This window comes from Aegilops tauschii, chromosome 4 (genome assembly GCF_002575655.3).
Source record: "Aegilops tauschii subsp. strangulata cultivar AL8/78 chromosome 4, Aet v6.0, whole genome shotgun sequence".
NCBI lineage: Eukaryota > Viridiplantae > Streptophyta > Magnoliopsida > Poales > Poaceae > Aegilops > Aegilops tauschii.
This window is the reverse complement of record NC_053038.3, coordinates 127,882,578-127,902,541: the sequence shown is the minus strand read 5'-3', so window position 1 is coordinate 127,902,541 and position 19,964 is coordinate 127,882,578. Positions and strand designations below refer to the sequence as shown.

The 19,964-nt window shown below is 49.9% G+C and overlaps 1 protein-coding gene across 1 annotated transcript; it reads left to right on the top strand.

Annotated features, from left to right (window-relative positions):
• Window positions 1-1,550: 1,550 nt before the first annotated feature.
• Window positions 1,551-3,939, top strand: LOC109741161 (uncharacterized). The gene is made up of 4 exons (XM_020300233.4): window positions 1,551-1,927; window positions 3,115-3,211; window positions 3,332-3,391; window positions 3,661-3,939. The coding sequence occupies exons 1-4, from the start codon at window positions 1,605-1,607 to the stop codon at window positions 3,739-3,741; spliced, it is 561 nt and encodes a 186-aa protein (XP_020155822.1). The 5' UTR covers window positions 1,551-1,604; the 3' UTR covers window positions 3,742-3,939.
• The last annotated feature ends 16,025 nt before the right edge of the window (window positions 3,940-19,964 follow it).

The window sequence follows — 19,964 nt, the reverse complement described above, 5'->3', positions numbered from 1 at the left end:
GATCGAGACAGGTTGCAGTAGTTGGTGCTCCTCGTCGACTTCTAGTTGCGCCTCTTTTGGGGTTGTTGTGTGCTGGCCCGCGTGCCATGTTGCCGGTTGTGGCCGATTAAAACTTCTTTGTTGCTGTTGTGTCTGATGTGCTACCTATCTGTCTGTGCTACTAGGTTGCCTAGTGTGTTTATTAATTTAAAGTCAGGCTGCGACCTTTTCCCTAAAAATGCAGGTCGGCGGGGGCGCCGATGAGAGGCGGTCTAGAGCGGGCAAGCCGTCGGTGTGGGGAGTCGGCGGTGCGGTGTGGTCTCACGGGATAATCCGTATGGTGCGGTCCAGAGGAAGACACGGGGAGACACCACGATGTTGCGTGAGCAATCTCTCACATGGCCGCCCCTCATAGCCATTGTAGGAGGTAGCGAGGTGAGGGTGGGCGACGGGCTAACCCTAGGGCGCGGCGGGGTCGGGACTCGGGGTAGTGCGTGCGTTGCTTGAGGCGGAGAGAGGGGTGGGTGGGCTGCTCCTCGGTTTCGTAACAAAATTTTGTGATAGGTGAAAATAAATCGATGAGGGAAGAGAGAAAAATCAATGGGGGAGAGGAGGGGCGTTCAATCGGTGGCGAGAGAGCTAGATGTACCATCTCCAACTCCCCTTTAATAGTAGAGATTTCGGAATTTGTTTCCATAGAAAAATGGAATGTTCATTGTGCTCTATAATTTTGATACTATTCCATAACAAATTAAGTAGGTACATAATGATTTACATGTTATTTTTCTTAAAATCCCTTTTGTTTTCTTAAAATATGTTATTTGTTTCCTAAAGTAAATTGCATTGATGGGAGAGATCGGTTGATTTGGGTAAGTTAGAAAAGTTAGATCCATGATCTTTTGCACGTTAAGAAAGGGCTGGTTTGCAAGGAAAAAGTGAAGAGAAAAATAAACCAATAGATATGAAAACCATCATGGGAAAAGTGGTGGGCGGTGATGTGAAAATAAACCGGTGGAAGGGCTCTGTTTTAGGTGGTTCTTCAAGTTTTGTTAGGGTTTGTGTCCTGTTTAGGAAGACGAGACGGCGGCGGCTTGTTGAAGATGGAATAAGGTTCTCCCCGCCTAGCCCCGTCCCGATGGTGCGTCTAGTATTGTCGGAGGGCGTGTGGAGGTTGGATCCTTCCAATCTAAGCTTCTCTTCAATGGCGGCGGCTGCTCTTCTGGTGTGTTGGTCATATGGGGCATTAGCATGACGACTTCCCGACTGTCTACTACAACAAGTTGTGTCAAGCTCCGGCGAGGGAGGGGTAATAACGACAGCGCGCCTCTGGCTCGCTTCAATGCTTGTAGTCGTCGCTAGGTGGTCTACAAATGGAAGCAGGTCTCTGAGTTCGAAAAAAAGAAAGATATACTCGTGGACATTGCCGAAACATGAACGTGGCGTGGGTTGTGGAGTGGAAACGGCCCATGTTCCTTCATCTCCCGCCCCTACTGCCCAATTGGCGGGAAACTCTCTCCCACGCGCGCCCTTTTCACATCCTCCACCATCTTCTTCTATAAGATACAATCTCTTTCCTCCGCGAAAACCGAAGAGCCGAACACCCACCCCAATCCACTAACCTAGCGATGCCTCCCAAGCGCAAGTCCCCGGTTGCGACGGCGGCGGCCCCCGCAATGCCGCCTAGGATGACCCGGAGCATGGCCGCCGGGAAGCGGGGCGCCGACGCTCCGGCTAAAAAGGAGGAAGCAGAGGCGGCGCCGGCGGCGGCCGGGGGGAAGGGCAGGAAGAAGGCCAAGAAGGAGGTGTCTGCGGTGGAGACGGTACTGTCGCCTCCTGCAGCGGCCAAGCAGAAGGTGAAGAAAAATGCCAAGAAGGAGGTGGTGGCGGCCGCGGTAGATGATGGCGGTGCTGGCGCTGAAAGCGGGAAGCGCGTCATCGTCGAGGCCTGGTAAGTGCTTGCGCCGGTGCACGTGACAGCTAGGTTTTGCTTTTTGTGATTATTATGGACGATTTTAACTGATTTAGGTCGGATTTAACGGGACTTTGGGTACAATTAATGGATGAAAAAGGTGTTGTTTAAGATTATTATTTCGTAGTTTAGATGGGGAAAAAGGTCGAAACTGATTTTAGAGGTAAGATGAACGGGCCGATACTCAGCAGATCTGCTATCTTCACTTCTTTTTTATTATATATGCTGCTACTTGCAGACGGTTCCACACGGGAACTACTTCTACTCTTATTGAATTTCATCACATATTCACTCTGTAGTTAACCATGGCAAAAATCAAAATGCGTGATTTAAATGGGATGCATCATGCATGATCATGATCAAATAGATATTGCATGCTTTCCAATTCGTAAATAAATAGAATATGATTCACAAGTCGGAATATATTAGGTTACTGTTATAAAATGTGGTTAATAATATGAAACATCAGCTGAAAATGTAAGTTTCATTCTGCCAGTTCCATCTTAACCACTATCCAAACATCATGTTAGATTAAATACGTCCATTAAGCTGGCTTGGAGAATCATTATCTTTGCAACACTTGTTAACTTGTTGAATAGTTGGTACCGAAAGAAGGTTATGCCATCCTCTTTTTCTGGTTCTAAAAAGTCCTCTCCTTTGGTGGCTTTCTGGCAACAGTCTTGTTTCTTTCACACCAATTTCAATAGAAAGATTAAATGATTTTGAGTAACAAGGGTGGTAGAATACCCCATTCGTGCTCTCTTTAACTGCACGTTTTTTTTCCATTACTGTAATTTGATATATGGCAACTACACCCAAAACGACCTGTTCTTTATTGTTTCCTGGAGATATTTCTCTTCTTCTTATGGTTACTTATGTAGGAAACTGGAGTAGTGAATTGTAGTTGGCTGGATGCAAACACTGTACTGTATCGTCCACTAAAAAACCATTGTTTTCTACCTCTACACTCAAAATATTTCTGACATGATTACATTTGATCTGAATATACCTTAAGACTCAAAGCATGTACTTCAATATCCTTGGCCATTTAAATAATCTGCAAGACTTCTCCAGCTGTCTGTATGCTCAATAATGTAAACTCAATAAGCTCTGCAGTTATGGTTGTTCTTTCCTCTTACCGATTGCTTGTTTGTTGAACTCTCCAGCACCCAGTGCCAACAGTTCAAGAGAAGAGCTTTAAAGGTGAAGGAGGATCTTGAAAGTGCTGTCCCTGGGGTTTCTGTGACAATCAACCCTGAGAAGGTATCTTCACTGTGTTTCATCTACATAATCGGCATATTTTTCCTGTATATTGATCTTTTAATTGGCATTTTTTCGTGTATATCTACACCTGAAGTGACATATCTTTCTGTCTTTTTTCAGCCACGCCGTGGATGCCTTGAGATACGGGAGGAAGGTGGTGATGTGTTCATTTCACTGCAGGTAATCTTAACTGTCTCTGGGTTAATTTCTGAACCATACTACACTGATCAGATAACAAAGAACCTTATTTTCATGTGAAAGCTTGCTAACTACTCCCTCCGTCCCAAAATAAGTTGTACAGTACTAAGCTTGAGACACTTATTTTGGGACGGAGGGAGTATAATCCAAATTCTTGGTTTGTTCCAGTTTTTGGTTTCATACTAGCCAATAACTTGTTGCACAGCTTGATGACACTCCAAATATTTTTAATGCTGAAAATTGACATGCAGAACATGCCCCGGCCCTTCAAAAAGATGAGGGAGCTCGACATGGACAAGGTTATCAAGGACATTGCCCAGAAAATTGCTTGAATCTGACGTGGCATTAATGTATGGATGCGCTCCTTTTGCAATTGATGTTTAGGGCTTATTTTGTGTGGGAACTTGGTATTGCAGTGGCCGTAGAATGTGGGATCAGTGTTTCGTTATTGTGCCCTATGTGGGCTAAGACATGCTGAAATTATCGCATTAGCAATGGATATTACTCCTCCCTCGGTTGCCCTTGTGTTATGTGCTTCCTGTCCTGAAGCCTTGGTTGGTATCTATATACTTCCTCTGTCCGAAAAAGCTTGTTCCTCAAATGGACGTATCTAGCATTAACTTGGTGCTACATACACCCATTTGAGGAACAAGTTTGGGACAAGAAACTTGGTGCTACATACACCCATTTGAGGAACAAGTTTGAGACAAGCTTTTTCGGACGGAGGAAGTATATGTTCTACGTCTCCAGCCGATGCTGTAACCTTTCTATGACAAATTGGTCAACTGAGAGATATAACTCACAAATAGTCTTTGTGCAGTAACATTGTCTTTTTTTCAACGTACTAGTATAAGCAAGCTTGTCGCTTGTAAATAAAACTTGAAGGGGACGCATGCTTTGTTGTGCCTCCAATGGGTCGGCACATTTCTTCTGCATGTGTCTGTTTTTATCTGCTCGGACAAAAATCATGGCCTAGCACGGTGACATAAATAGACTGATGTCTGTTTTGCTGTCTACTTTGATCCATTTCCAACCCAAATTTTGGCAGACAAGCCTTTAGTCCGTAACGAGTTGGGGTAGGCTAGATTCACTCATAAGATCTGTCACATGGAAGCACGATGTTGGACAAGTCTCTTCAATCGGTGCTATCCAACTCTACCTTATATATCATCATCCCGGACTCAGTCCTTCATTTTGTGGCCACACATCCACCTCAACATGTGCATCTCTGTCACACCTAACTGTTGAAGATGTTGCCTTTGAGTCGACCAACACTCAGCGCCATCCAACGTTGCATGTCGAACCACTGTCCTATTGAACTTGCCTTCTAGCTTTTGGGACATTCTCTTGTCATAGAGAATGCCGGAAGCTTGATGCCACTTCATCCATCCAGCTTTGATTCAATGGTTCATATCTTCATCGACATCCCTATCATTCTGCAGCATTGACCCCAAATATCGAAATGTGTCCTTCTGAGGCACCACTCGCCATCAAGGCTAACCTCCTCCTCATGCCTAGTTGCACTGAAAGCGCACCTCGTGTACTCGGTTTTAGTTCATCATTTTTTTTAAAAATACACAAAATTTAATAAAGTTCATTGAATTTGAAAAAAGTCCATCTATTTTGGAAAACAATTGTCAAATATTTAAAAATCTCATCAATTTTGGAAAAAGGTCATCGATATTGAAAAAATCGTGCATTTTGAAAAAAGACAAGAGAAGGAAAATAAAATAAAATAAAAGAAATAGAAATAAAAAATAAAACCGGTCCAGAAAAAAAGAGATAGAAAAATAGAAACAAAAAGGAAAAAGGATGAAAGAAAATAAACAAAAAAGAGAAAAAACAAAACAAAATCCGGTCCCGAAAAAAATCCATAGTGAACAAAAAGAAAAAAATTGGCTGGAGAAAATATAAAAGGAAAATACATTATCACAATGTGTGGTCTGTCTAGTTGGTTAGTGCGAGTTGCAATTATGGTGGAGGTCGCGAATCTGAATCACTCCCGCGCAACATTTTTTATATATTAAACCAAAAAAAGTGGAAGTCGAATCGGGCTGACCGGGGGGAGGGGTGTGCGCCAGTTTGCCAAACGGCCTATGAACGGCGGTTGAAGCGCTAAATAGGAAATCCCCCTCTCATCGTTGCGCTGCCCGAGCACCGGGAGCAACTAACGAAAGAGTGTTCAAAATATGCCCTAGAGGCAATAAAAAAGTGGTTATTATTACATTTCCTTGTTCATGATAATCGTTTATTATCCATGCTATAAATTGTATTGACTGGAAATTCAAATACATGTGTGGATACATAGACAACTGTAAGGGCATATTTATCCCTCATAGTTTTGGTGATTGCTGGCAATGCTTTTGCGGACTAATCGTGTGCATTGAATATTTTAGATATATTATGTCGAGGCACAAGACGATTTGATGCCCCTCAAAGCCTATTGAAGACGACGTTTCTCTATGTTTCTTTTCGGTGGGTTTGAGTCGTAGGAAAGCCGTACTATTAAGAGGGGGTCCGCGTTGGAAAGGTTTGGGTGGAATCATCACGTACACGTCTGTTCCTTTCTGCACCACCTTTCCTTTGGCCCTTCGGAGCATCCTCCGTTTCTCCGTGTCTCTGCAAAATGAAGGACTCCTAGTGTTGCTGAACTGGGGCATGCGGTAGTACCGCTCTTCGGAGCGGTAGTACCGCAGGCCCTTGCGGTAGTACCGGCCATGGGCGCGGTAGTACCACAGGTGCTCACGGTGGTACCGCTCCTTGGGCGCGGTAGTACCGTGGCCTCAGGCCAGGCACAGCAGCACGAGCGGAAGTAGGGGCGGATGTAATTTTTTACATCCGCGCCCTACGCGGTAGTACCCTTCCGGGCTTGCGGTAGTACCGTGGCCTCAGGCCAGGCACAGCAGCACGAACGGAAGTAGGGGCGGATGTAATGTTTTACATCCGCGCCCTACGCGGTAGTACCGCTCCAGGCTTGCGGTAGTACCGTGTCAGATTTTTGCATAGATCGAAACTCAGCGGAAGTAGCCACGGATGTATTTTTATATGTCCGTGCCTTCCCAGCCTAGACTAACCCTACCTTGCAGTAGTACCGCAAGGGGGAGCGGTAGTACCGCGCCAACGGTTCTACCGCTCTCTGCTTCTACGCAACAGGGTTGGTCTAGTTCGTGCCGCGCCAGCGGTAGTACCGCAGAGCCACGCGGAAGTACCGCAGGCCCTTGCGGTAGTACCGCTTGTCTGGTGCGGTAGTACCGCTCTTCGCAGGCTGAGTTAGTGGATAACGGTTGGATTTGTTCTATCACTATAAAAGGGGAGTCTTCTTCTCCGAGTTGACCACCTCTTTCACCCCCAAGGTCCATTGTTGCTCTAAGCTCCATTTTCGCCCTATCTCTCTCCCTAGCCAATCAAACTTGTTGATTTTCTAGGGATTGGTTGAGGAGGCCACGATCTACACTTCCACCAAGAGAAATTTGATCCCCCACTAATCCCTTGCGGATCTGGGTGTTTGAGCACCCTAGACGGTTGAGGTCACCGCGGAGCCATATTCCATTGTGGTGAAGCTTCGTGGTGTTGTATGGAGCCTCCAATTAAGTTGTGGAGATTGCCCCACCCTTGTTTGTAAAGGTTTGGTCGCCGCCTCCAAGTGCACCAATAGTGGAATCACGGCATCTCGCATTGTGTGAGGGCGTGAGGAGAATACGGTGGCCCTAGTGGCTTCTTGGGGAGCATTGTGCCTCCACACCGCTCCAACGGAGACGTACTTCCCCTCAAAAGGAAGGAACTTCAGTAACACATCCTCGTCTTCACCGGCTCCACTCTTGGTTATCTCGTACCTCTACTTGTGCAAGCTTATATCGTGTTGCATCTCTTGCTTGCTTGTGTACTTGTTGTTGTTGCATCATATAGGTTACTCACCTAGTTGCATATCTAGACAACCTACTATGCAAAGTTTAAATTGGTAAAGAAAAGCTAAAAATTGTTAGTTGCCTATTCACCCCCCTTTAGTCAACTATATCGATCCTTTCAATTGGTACCAGAGCCTCGTCTCTTTATTAAGGACTTTGCCGTTCGAAGAGTATGGTTGACACCGTAGACGGTGAGGAGGAGCACCCCGGTGTGATTCCGTCCTCGTCTACGGCCGATGGGGGAACCTCGGTCTCACGTGAGGAGTTCAATATGGCTTTGGACACATTAAAAACCTCCATGACGGCCGAGGTCAAAGGCATGCTTAAGAACTTTCTTGATGGTCTCAAATTATCCACCGCACCGTTGGAAGTGGTCGATCCCACTAACAAGGTGACGAATGCTAACTCCGACAAGGGGGGAAGCTACTAGTGAGAAAGTTCCTTTGTCTAGTGGTAGAAATGGTAGTGGCATCTTTGCCCATGTGGAACCTCCTATTACTTATGGAGGACCTATTCCCTCCACTCATTTAAGTCATGCTGGCTCTCCTCCTAAAATTGTGAAAAATGAGGATTTTGACGCTTGGGTATATCGCTTTAAACGTCATTTAAATCATGTTAATACTAATCTTTGGAGAATCATGGAACAAGGTTTTTATCCGCATGACCCAAGCAACTTCACCTCTAGAGAAGTCGCGAATCATAAATTCAACGAGAATGCTCTCTTCATCATCCAAGATGCAATTCCATCCGAAGATCTTGCACATCTCCGACCTTTCACCATGGCCAAGGAAGCATGTCACCATGTTGTCTCCCTTTACAAGGGAAGCCAAGCATTCAACGCTCCAACTATGAAGTGGTGCAAGATGAAGCCGATGAGTTTGCAATGAATGAAGATGAAGAACCTCGTGAGCTTTACCGGAGGTTAACCACTCTCGCGGCCTCACTCTGAGATCATGGGAGCAAGGATACGGATGACAATTGGATCAAGCGCAAGTTACTCAAGGCCATGATGCCTTACCACAAGGCCATGTCCTCTGTCATCTGTCAAAGGCCAGACTTCCACACCTTGTCCTCAAGTGAAGTGTTGGATGAGTTTGTGGCAATGAGGATCTTAGACAAGACCGCCGATAATGCGGTGTTGCGTTCTCAAAGAGCTAAGAAGCCCAACCTTGCTTTGAAGGCCAAGGTAGTGTGGAAGAAGAGGATGAAGAGGAAGAAGAGGAAATCAATCCCGAAGATACAAAATATGCTTATCACGAGCACATGACTCTTGCTTCAAGGCAATTTTGGAGCAAGAAGAACACGAGGCCCAACTTCAACAAGAACAACTCAAGTGGCGCGAAGGGCAAGCAACGAGTGAGGACTTGCTATAATTGTGGCAATGTGATCCACTTTGTTGTGGAGTGCCCATATGAGGAGAGGGAAGACAATGGTGGCAAGCTCATCCGAAAAGACAAGGCCAAGTCCTTCCCAAACAAGAGCAACTTCACCAAGAAGACTCCTCCCAAGGGGTTGGTGGCACAAGAAGAGTACAATGAGGATGATGAAGACGGTGAGTTGGTTGCCATGGCCTCCGTTGCCATTGCGACAACCCCACGGGTGTCTCTCTTCGACTCACCCAATGAGAACATCACCGCCAAGTGCCTTATGGCTAAAGCCACCAACAAGGTAACCCCCAACATCAAAACTACCATCATTACTAATCCTTCTTTGAATGATTGCATTGATGAAAATGAGGGGTCTAATGATGAGGAAAATGAATTTGAGTCTTTTATGAGTAAGCTCAAGGGTAAATCCAAGAAGCACTTTGTTGCTCTCTTGGAACAACTTGGTGAAGCCAATGACATGATCGAGGCTCACGAAGAAACCATCTCTAAGATGGAGGGGCATAGTCGTGACTATGCCGATGAGATATCAGATCTCTCTAATGCGCTTGAGGAAGAGCGCAGTCACCATTTGGCTCTTGAGGAGTCACACAACGATGACCATGCTAAATTAAAGAAAGATCTTGATCATGCTCTTGTTGTATCTCGTGTGCTAAATTCCGAGAAGGCCAAACTTGCGGTTGATCTTTCTAGACTCAAGGAGGAGTTTGATATACTTGACAAGGCTCACAAGGCCTTGAAGGGTACTCATGCTAGTCTTAAAGAGTCTCATGATCAACTCCAAGTGAAGCTAACTAAGGAGAAAGCCACTTTTCCTCATATGGTTTTAATTGATAATGCAAATGCTACTAATCCTTGTTGTGAGCAGGTGCATCTTGTTGAGGAGAATTCAAAGTTGAAGGAGCAACTTTAGAAAGGCCTTGTGTTGTGCATACAAGGTGAGAAGAACCTCAACGACCTTTTGAGCAATCAAAAGGAAGTTGTGGCCAAGGAAGGGATTGAGTTCGCACCCAAGTCCAAGAACAACAAGAAGAATGACAAGGCCAAACGACCTCCTCCTCTCAAGAAAAATTTTGTGAAAGAGGGAGAGGGTGCTTCTAAGGAGAAGAAGAACAATATGAAGGGTGGTGGTGTCAAGAAGGGCAATGCCACCCCTTCCAACAAAGCCGGCGACTTTAACCCTTCCTATGTGTTATGCCGTGCTAGTGATGGGCATGTTTATGCTAAATTTGTTGGTTCTCCTTATGAGTACATTGAATGGTCTATTTGGGTTCCTAAGACCCTTTTCACTAACATCAAAGGACCCATTACAAAATGGGTACCTAAAACCAAGCATTAATCTCTTGTAGGTGTTTGCTTCCGGTGGGGGATCATGGTTGCTCGATAGTGGAGCCACTAATCATATGACCGGAAGAAAGGACTTGGTGGTGGACGTGCACAAGATTCCATCTATGCCCACCAATGTCGAGTGGGGTGATGCCTCGTCCTCTAAGGTATTGGGACTTGGCAAGGTTATCATTTCTCATGATCTCACGATCGAGAAGGTCATGCTTGTTGAGTCCCTTGCATACAATTTACTTTTCGTTCGTCAACTTGCAATCACGGGCTTTGCCACTTTCTTTGATATTGATACCGTGGCCCTCTTGTGGAGCAAGGCTCTTAAAGTAGCCTTTGTTGGGCATGTCGAGAACGGTCTCTATGTGATTAACTTTTTGGAGCGACCCACTAAGACCGCGACATGCCTAATGGCTAAAGTTGACGTGGGATGGCTTTGGCATCGCCGTTTAGCCCATGTCAATATGAGATCTTTGCAAAGTCTTCTCAAGGGGGACAATGTTTGTGGACTAACAAATGTTAGTTTTGCCAAAGATTGTGCCTGCAGTGCTTGCATTGAAGGAAAGCTACATGAGAAGGCTCACCCTCCCACGACTATCATTTACTCAAAGAGGCCTTTGGAGCTCCTTCACTTGGATCTCTTTGGGCCTCCATCCTTTGATAGTCTTGGGGGTAGAAAGTATTGCTTGGTGATTGTGGATGACTATTCAAGATACACTTGGGTGTACTTCTTCAAGAGGAAGAGTGAGACTCAACAAACCGTCATTGACTTTGCAAATGAAGCTCAACACCAACATAATGCAAAGATCTTGACAATAAAAAGTAACAACGACATCGATTTCAAGAACTACACCTTGGATGAGTTCCTTAGTGATGAGGGGATCAAGCATCAATATTCCGCACCTTACATCCCTCAACAAAATGGTGTAGCAGAGAGGAAGAACCGGACGTTGATAGATGCGACAAGGACCATGATGGTGGAGTTCAAGTCTCCTTACAACTTTTGGGCCGAAGCCATCAACACCGCGTGTCATGCATCCAATCGGCCCTATCTCCGCAAAGGGTTGAACAAAACTCCATATGAGATACTCACCGGTAACAAGCCCAACCTCAAGTACTTTCGGGTGTTCGGGTGTAAGTGTTTCATTCTCAAGAAAGGTGTTCGTTTGTCAAAATTTGAGGCTAGAGCTCATGAGGGCATATTTGTTGGTTATGCTACAAACTCTCATGCTTACCGTGTCCTCAATAAGTCCACATGACTTATTGAGGAGACGTGTAACGTGGAGTTTGATGAGAATAACGGCTCCCAAGTGGAGCAAAGTGGTACTTGTGATGTAGGTGATGAAATTCCTCCCCAAGCCATAAGAAGAATGGGTGTTGGTTTTATTCTACCCATTGAGGAACCCCTTGTGGCCGAAGGAGAAGGACAATGTTCCACTCAAGTGGAACCATCACCAACCCAAGACCCACACGCTTCCGAAGAACAAAGTGAAGGCCCTCAACCTCATGAACAAGATCAAGGGCAAGATCAACCTCAAGAGGGTGGTGAACCACCAAGTGATGCCCAAGGTCAAGTTCTCTCCTCCGAGCATGTTCAAGGTCAAGAACAAGCTCAAGACGACGCTCAAGGTGATCAAGTTTTCGCTCCTCAACTCACTCCTGAGGAGGAATTGGAGCGTCGTGCCGCCAAGATTGCTTCCAAGCTCTCTACCAAGGGTCATCTCATGACGAATGTGCTTGGAAGCATACAAAAGGGGGTAAGCACTCGTAGACAATTGGCAAACCATTGTGAACATCACGCGTTTGTCTCTTGTGTTGAACCCCAAAATGTCTATGAGGCGCTTGAAGATCTGGATTGGCTTAATGCCATGCATGAAGAACTCAACAACTTAGAGCACAACAAGGTGTGGAGATTGGTGCCAAGGACAACGGGGAACCATAATGTCATTGGAACCAAGTGGATATTCAAGAACAAGCAAGATGCTCATGGAATTATTGTCCGCAACAAGGCTCACTTGGTAACACAAGGCTACTCCCAAGTCAAGGGTATCGACTACGGTGAAACCTTTGCTCCCGTTGCTCGTCTTGAATCTATTCGTTTGTTGATTGCTTATGCTTTTCATCATAACTTCAAGTTGCAACAAATGGATGTGAAGAGTGCTTTTCTTAATGGTCCTATTAATGAGTTGGTGTATGTCAAACAACCCCCCGGGTTCGAGGATCCCTATTTCCCCGATCATGTGTACCAACTCGATAAGGCACTCTATGGCCTTAAAGAAGCCCCACGTGCGTGGTGTGACCACCTTACAAAGTTGTTGCAAGATCGTGGGTTTGAAATTGGGAAAATCGACCCCACTCTTTTTACTAAGATGGTCAAAGGGGAGTTGTTTGTGTGCCAACTATATGTTGATGATATTATCTTTGGTTCTCCTAACAAAGCTTTCAATGAGGAATTTTCCGCTCTCATGACCTCAAAGTTCAAGATGTCCATGATGGGAGAGTTGAAGTTCTTTCTCGGGTTCGAAGTCAAGCAACGGAGAGAAGGAATCTTCATCAACCAAGCCAAATACACTCAAGACATGCTCAAGAGATTCAAGCTAAGTGACGCCAAGCCGACTTCCAGTCCAATGCCCGTCAAATGCCAACTTGACATAGATCCCAATGGTAAAGCGGTGGATCAAAAGGTATATCGCTCCATGATTGGCTCCTTGCTTTACCTTTGTGCATCTAGACCGGATATCATGTTGAGTGTGGGAATTTGTGCACGGTTTCAAGCCGCACCTAAGGAAAGCCACTTTTTGGCGGTCAAGCGAATCTTTCGATATTTGGCTCATACCCCAAACTTTGGCTTATGGTACCCAAGAGGAGCAAACTTCAACCTTGTAGGCTATCCGGACTCCGATGGGGCGGGAGACAAAGTGGATAGGAAGTCAACTTCCAGAGGGTGCCAATTCCTTGGTTGCTCTTTGGTGAGTTGGTCTTCTAAGAAGCAAAGTTGTGTGTCTCTCTCGTCCACCGAAGCGGAGTATGTGGCCGCCGGTAGTTGTTGTGCACAACTTTTATGGATAAGGCAAACTTTAAAGGATTACGGTGTCATTTGTGACAAAGTGCCTCTTTGGTGTGACAATGAAAGTGCCATCAAGATTTCTCTCAACCCGGTACAACACTTCAAGACGAAGCATATTGAGATTCGGTATCACTTCATCCGGGATCATATTAGGCGAGGGGAGATCGAGCTCAACTATGTCAACACTCATGATAACCTTGCAGATATCTTCACGAAGCCTTAGGGCGCCAGCGCTTCATTTATTTGTGCTCAGGGTCTGTGCCTGGCTTTGTACAAAGGGTTACATGCCTTGCCGGCAAGGCTTGCACAAAAGGTGGCTTGTCGAGGGGCCCGGCAAGCCGCGCCTTATGGGTAAAACTTGCGAAGATGCTCGATGTTCCAGGAGTTGCTCACTGGAATGGCATCTTCGGTCTCTAGGCGGACTGCGCCAGGCCTGGTGACTCGTATTACCCGATAAGGGCCTTCCCACTTTGGCGTCAACTTGTTGGAATTCTTGGCCGACTGAACGCGCCGAAGAACAAGGTCGCCTTCCTCAAAGCTTCGGGCATGAACCTTGCGGCTATGGTAGCGGCGCAAGGCTTGCTGGTAGCGTGCTGCTCTCACAGCCGCCCGAAGACGATCTTCCTCAAGGAGCGTCGCGTCATCTTGCCGCAACTGCTCTTTCTCAAGCTCATCATAAGCGAGCACTCGAGGTGACCCGTATAAGAGTTCCCTGGGGAGAATTGCCTCTGCCCCGTATACTAGGGCGAAGGGTGTCTGACCGGTGGCTCGATTTGGCGTCATCCTGATCGACCAAAGAACCGCCAGCAACTCATCAATCCAGCACGTTCTGCTCTTGTGCAGCCTGTCAAAGGTCTTCGTTCTCAGGCCTCGCAACACTTCAGCATTCACCCTCTCTGCTTGGCCGTTGCTCCGGGGGTGTGCCACGGAAGCAAAACAGACCTTGCTGCCGAGGTCTTGAATGTACTGCATGAAGGTGTGGCTTGTGAACTGCGTGCCGTTGTCAGTGATGACTCTGTTTGGCACACCAAACCGGCAGACTAGTCCCTTGAAGAACTTGACGGCTGACTGTGCTGTCACCTTCCTCACTGGTTCCACCTCTGGCCACTTTGTGAACTTGTCGATTGCGACGTACAAGTACTCAAAGCCCCCGACATCACGGGGGAAGGGGCCCAGTATGTCGAGCCCCCAGACCGAGAATGGCCAGGAGAGAGGGATCGTTTGAAGGGCTTGAGCTGGTTGATGAAGCTTCTTTGAATGGAACTGACACGCTTCACACTTGGTTACTAGTGTCATCGCATCCTGGAGGGCGGTGGGCTAGAAGAAACCTTGCTGGAATGCCTTCCCGGCAAGGGCCCTCGACCCTATGTGGGAGCCACATATGCCTCCATGTATCTTTGCCAACAGCTCCAGTCCTTCCTCCCGGGGGATGCACTTCAATTTCACACCGTTCGGCCTTCTCCTGTACAGGACGTCATCGACGAACTGGTACAGGGCAGACCGACGGGCTACTTTTTCCGCTTCTTCCTGCTCCTCAGGAAGTTCCCCTGTTTGAAGGAATCGGACGGTATGCTGTGCCCATGCCGGAGCCTGGGGCTCGACGGCGAGGACCAAAGGCATTTCCTCTGCCATGGGAGCGACTATCTCCACGGCCAGGGCTTGACGCCCTGCTAGAGCCAGTTGCTCTTTGGCAGGCTCAGCGCCCACGGTAGCATCCTTGCCGGCAGACCCAGGGGGCTCGGCGGGAAAGTACTTGCCGGGACCTGACTTCCTCCGCTTGTTCCGCCCCATTGATGTTCGACGGATGGCTGAGTTAACCGGAGCAAAATGGTACCTGGTTCCACAGGTAGCTTGAATGCAGCACGCTTTGACAGGTAATCGGCGATGTCGTTCTCCGCTCGGGGAATGTGCTCCACTTGGATACCGTCAAAGCGCTCCTCCAGCTTCCTCACTTCATCTACGTAGGCCTCCATCAATGGGCTCTGGTAATCCTTGTTGACTTGTCTGACGACAAGCTGCGAGTCACCCCTGACGATGAGCTTCTTCACCCCGAGGTCTGCCGCGATCCTGAGACTGGCAAGCAGCCCCTCGTACTCAGCAATGTTGTTTGTGGACATCTCCCTGGGAAAGTGCATCTGGATCACGTACTTGAGGTGCTCTTCGGTGGGTGCGACAAGCAGCACACCGGCACCGGCGCCTTGCAGCGAGAAGGCCCCATCAAAGTACATGATCCAGTCGGGGTCCGCTTCCTTGCCGGGGAGAACGGTCTCTTGGATTTCTTCGTCAGGTGTTGAGGTCCATTCCGCAATGAACTCTGCCAAGATTCTGCTCTGGATGGTTGAGGTACTTTCAAACTTCAACCCAAAGCTCGACAACTCCAAGGCCCATTCCACAATCCTTCCGGTTGCATCTGGGTTGTGCAGTATCCGTTGTAGCGGGAGGCGGGGACAACAGTGATCTCGTGGGCTTGGAAGTAATGACGCAGCTTCCTCAAGGTCATAAGGAGGCCGAAGAGCAATTTCTACACACCGGAGTACCTCGACCTAGCCCCCTGCAAGAGGGAGCTGACAAAGTAAACCGGGTGCTGCATCATCATCTTCTTCTGCACCACATCTCTTGACTGTGCGGGTGTTGCCCCGACGGCGTTAGACTCTGCCGGGGGCCTTGCCTTGCCGGCATCAGGTCTTGCCGGGGGAATCTTTGGCTCGCCGTCCGCTGGTTCTGCCATCGCCACTGCCTCCTCGTCGACCTCCCTCTGTGCCACCAGTGCGGCGCTGACCACTTGATTTGTTGCCGCTAGGTACAACAGCAATGGTTCTTGTGGCTTAGGCGCAACCAGTATTGGCGTGGAGGAAAGGTATTTCTTTAGATCCTACAACGCCGCCTCGGCTTCTGGGGTCCACTCCATCGGACCTGCCTTCTTCAAGATCTTGAAGAAGGGAAGGGCGCGCTCGACGGACTTGGAGATGAATCGGCTCATGGCGGCGACGCAGCCGGTGAGCCGACACACATCCTTGATCCGCTTGGGCACCTCAATCTGTTAAATAGCCTTGATTTTGTCTGGGTTTGCCTCAATCCCACGTTGCGACACAAAGAACCCGAGAAGTTTGCCGGACGGAACACCGAAGACACACTTCTTAGGGTTCAGCTTGAGGTTGATCTTGCGCAGGTTGGCAAATGTCTCTTCCAGATCTTGCACAAGATTTGCCCCGTCCTTGGTTTTGACCACTATGTCATCCCTGTATGCCTCCATATTTCTATGGAGCTGGGGTTCAAAACCAATTTGGACTGCTCTAGCAAACGTCGAGCCAGCACTCTTCAACCCGAAAGGCATCCGTAAAAAGCAATACGTACCACATGGGGTGATGAATGCTGTCTTCTCTTCATCTTCTCTCGCCATGAAGATTTGGTGGTAGCCCGAGTAGGCGTCGAGGAATGACAACAGATCACACCCGGCCGTGGAGTCGACAATCTGGTCTATGCGCGGCAACGGGAAGGGGTCCTTAGGACAAGCCTTATTGATGTCTGTGTAATCAATACACAACCTCCACTTCCCATTTGCCTTGCGCACCACTACTGGATTGGCCAACCACGTCGGATGGAGCACTCCTCTCACCAAACCCGTTGCTTCCAACTTCCTGATCTCCTCTGTGATGAACTCCTGCCTCTCCAGAGCCTGCTTTCTGACCTTCTGCTTGACGGGCCGCGCATGAGGATAGACAGCTTGGTGGTGCTCAATCACCTCCCTGGGAACACCGGGGATGTCGGATGCTTGCCATGCAAACACGTCGACATTCGCCTGTAGGAAGGTGACGAGCGCGCCTTCCTATTTGTTCTCGAGGGTGGAGCCTATGGTGAAAGCCCCTCCCGTGCCATCCTCCCTGACGGACACCTTCTTGGTCTACGGTGCCTCAACTCTGGATTTCTTGCTCTTGCCGGTAGAGCTCTATGGCACGTCCTCGACGGCAGCACAACACTCCGAGGAGGTGCGCTTGCCGGAGTGGGTGCGAGAGGTCTTGCCGGGCTTCTTCTTCCCTCCCGAGGCTTCAGCGGCAGGAGCAAGTGCCTTGGCGGCAGCTGCTGCAACTGCTTCCCGATAGAGTTGGTCGGCACAAATCAGCGCGTCCTTCTTATCGGAGGGGACGGAGATGATAGTCAATGGCCCGGGCATCTTTAGCATGTTGTATTCGTAGTGCGCCACCGCCATGAACTTGGCTAGTGCCGGGCGGCCGAGGATCCCGCTGTAGGGCAAGGGGATTTCGGCCACGTCGAAGACGATCCTCTCCATCCTGTGGTTCAACTCCCCTCCAAACGTCACGGGCAGCGTGACCTTCCCCTTTGGCTGGCTCCTCCCCCGATTGACCCCTTGAAACGTGCCTGTTTCCTCGAGGTCTCCATCAGGGATCTGCAGCCTTTTGATCACGACGGGCAAGATCAAGTTCAGGCCGGCCCCGCCGTCGACCAACATCTTGTTCACCTTGAGGTTGCGTATCGTTGGGGAGACCAACAATGGCAAACACCCGACCGCGGTTGTGCGGTCATGGTGGTCCTCGGCGTCAAAGATGAGGGGCGTGCTGGACCACTTCAGCGGCTTCTGAGCATCGAACGACGGCTCCACTGCTGTAATCTCACGCGCCCACTACTTGAGATGGCGGTGAGAAGTATGCAGCGAGGCACCACCGTCGACGCACATGGCCTCTGTAGCCTTCTGGAACTCTTGCTCGCCGGACTCGTCGTCCTCGTCATCATCATCGTCTTCTTGCTTCTTGTCACGGCCTCGGGCGGGCCTCTCTTGCTGGTTGTCCTTGTCGCGGCGGCCTCCTTGGCCGCCACGCTTCTTGCCGGATCCCTCGGCACCGTCCTGGCCCTTCTCCTTGTCCCGCCTCTCATACTCGGCCTTTTGCTTTTCAGCAAGCAGCTCGACTTGCCGGTAGTTCTGGAGGTCGTGGCCTTTGGTGTGGTGGATCTTGCAGTACTGCTTGCCGGAGCCCCCTGGCTTGTCGACAGCTGCTAAGGCCCGGCAGGCGACGCACCCGGCAATCTCCTTGCCGGGGTCGTCTGCCTTGACCTTCTTGGCAGCGCCGGTGTCGTCAGACCCTTCAACGGCAAGCACGGCCTTGCCCTTGCGTTTCCTGTTGCGACGCCGACCCTTCTTCGTTGGGGCGGTGGTGTCTTCATCAGTAGAGTCGGTTTCCGCACCGGCGTCCTCGCCGGGGTACTTCCTTCCCTCTTCAGCCCGGGCGCACCTGTCGGCCAGAACGTAGAGTTCGGCCACATCCTTAACCTTGGGCATCGCCAGCTCTTCGCGCATCTTGCGGTTGCGCACGTTCTGATGGAACGCGCTGATCACAGCGCGGGATGAACGTCGGGGATGTTGTACTGCACTCAGCTGAATCTCTGGATGTACTTGCGCAAGGTTTCCCCTTCCTTCTGGGGAATGATATGCAGATCACTGGCCTGGCCATGAGCTTGGTGGCCCCCAGTGAAGGCGCCAACGAACTCATGGCACAGATCCGACCAAGAAGAAATGGAATCCGCCGGCAAGTGCATAAACCAAGACATAACATTGGGCTTCAGTGCCAACGGGAAGTAATTGGCAAGCACCTTGTCGTCGCGAGCTCCGGCAGCCTGCATCGCGATGGTGTAGATGCCGAGGAACTCAGATGGATGGGTCTTGCTAGTATACTTCTCGCCGACGTCAGGCTTGAACGTGCGGTGGGACGGCCACTGGAACTGCCGCAGCTCACGGGTAAAGGCTGGGCAGCCCACCTCGTAAGGTAGGCCGCCGGAGCCCCCCGGCGTTGGGTGGTCCATAGCGGGTCCTGCCCGTTTGTCCGACTGGTGGCGTGTATCACGCCGGCGCTCGATAGTGGTTCGAGCATCTTCGTGAGCTCATTCTCGAAGAACTTGGTGCTGGTCGCGGCGGGTCCGCGGGTCAGACGGCGCTATGGAGATGTTATCACAAGCGTCGTCATGACGGGCCGACGCCCGCGGCGGCTGGCGAGGAGGAGGAGAGTGCACCGTAACCGCAGCACCCCCGGTCCTCCCAGCGCTGGCATGTGGTGGCTCGGTGTGGCGCCGGCCCGAGGGTCCCGCCGGTCGCGGATCATCTTTGTTGGCGACGGTGACGAGGCTCGGGATGGTGGCCCTCCACTCGTCGAGCTTCTCTGCAGTAGGAGGGAAGTCGAGGAGCAGTTGCGCACGCGCCAAAGCTTCCGCTGGCGTGGGTGGCGGCGACAGCTGCGTGGACCGTGGCGTGCTTCGACTTCTAACCACGTTAGAAGGAGCTCTATCACGACCCAGCAGCTGCGCGCCATTTTCGCCAGCACTTCGGCGGGCATGCTGAACTCCTTCGTCCCGCGGACGACGCACAGGGCTCTTCCCACTGCGGTGTCCGGGGTCTTCAGCGCGGTGACGTTGCTCGTTGCGCGCACCCTGGGAAGAGCACGCTGTGGGCGCCAGCGTGGGCGTCCTGGAGGTTGCTGCATCGCCCGGGGGTGGCACAACGGCACTCCTGGAGGGCCCCGCGCCGCCTGCGGGGGGCCCAGCTCCGTCTTTGGATCTGGCGACGTGTGGCCGGTCGTCTGGCGCGCAAACGACGCCGCTCGCCAGGCTCTGACTGCCAGGGCAATGCTGGTGCTTGCGGACCGCGGCCCGGGTCCTATCCGCGACCGGCCCGCTGCTCGTCCGCACTGGCATGGGACGTTCGGCTCCCAACGAGCCGATCGCCGCAGCCGTCTTCTTCTTCGGAGCCATGGCGATGAAGAAACACTAGGCTAACTACTAGACCAGATTCTCACAATTGCGGCCCCTACCCGGCGCGCCAAAGATGTCGGTGTGGAACGACACCTATGGGATCACAA

What these genes read in the sequence shown, in the direction of transcription:
- LOC109741161 (XM_020300233.4), top strand. Translation starts at nt 1,605, where the DNA reads ATGCCTCCCAAGCGCAAGTCCCCGGTTGCGACGGCGGCGGCCCCCGCA. An exon ending in CGCGTCATCGTCGAGGCCTG is followed by an intron (nt 1,928 to 3,114) that starts GTAAGTGCTTGC and finishes TGAACTCTCCAG; the next exon opens with CACCCAGTGCCAACAGTTCA. An exon ending in ATGTGTTCATTTCACTGCAG is followed by an intron (nt 3,392 to 3,660) that starts GTAATCTTAACT and finishes ATTGACATGCAG; the next exon opens with AACATGCCCCGGCCCTTCAA.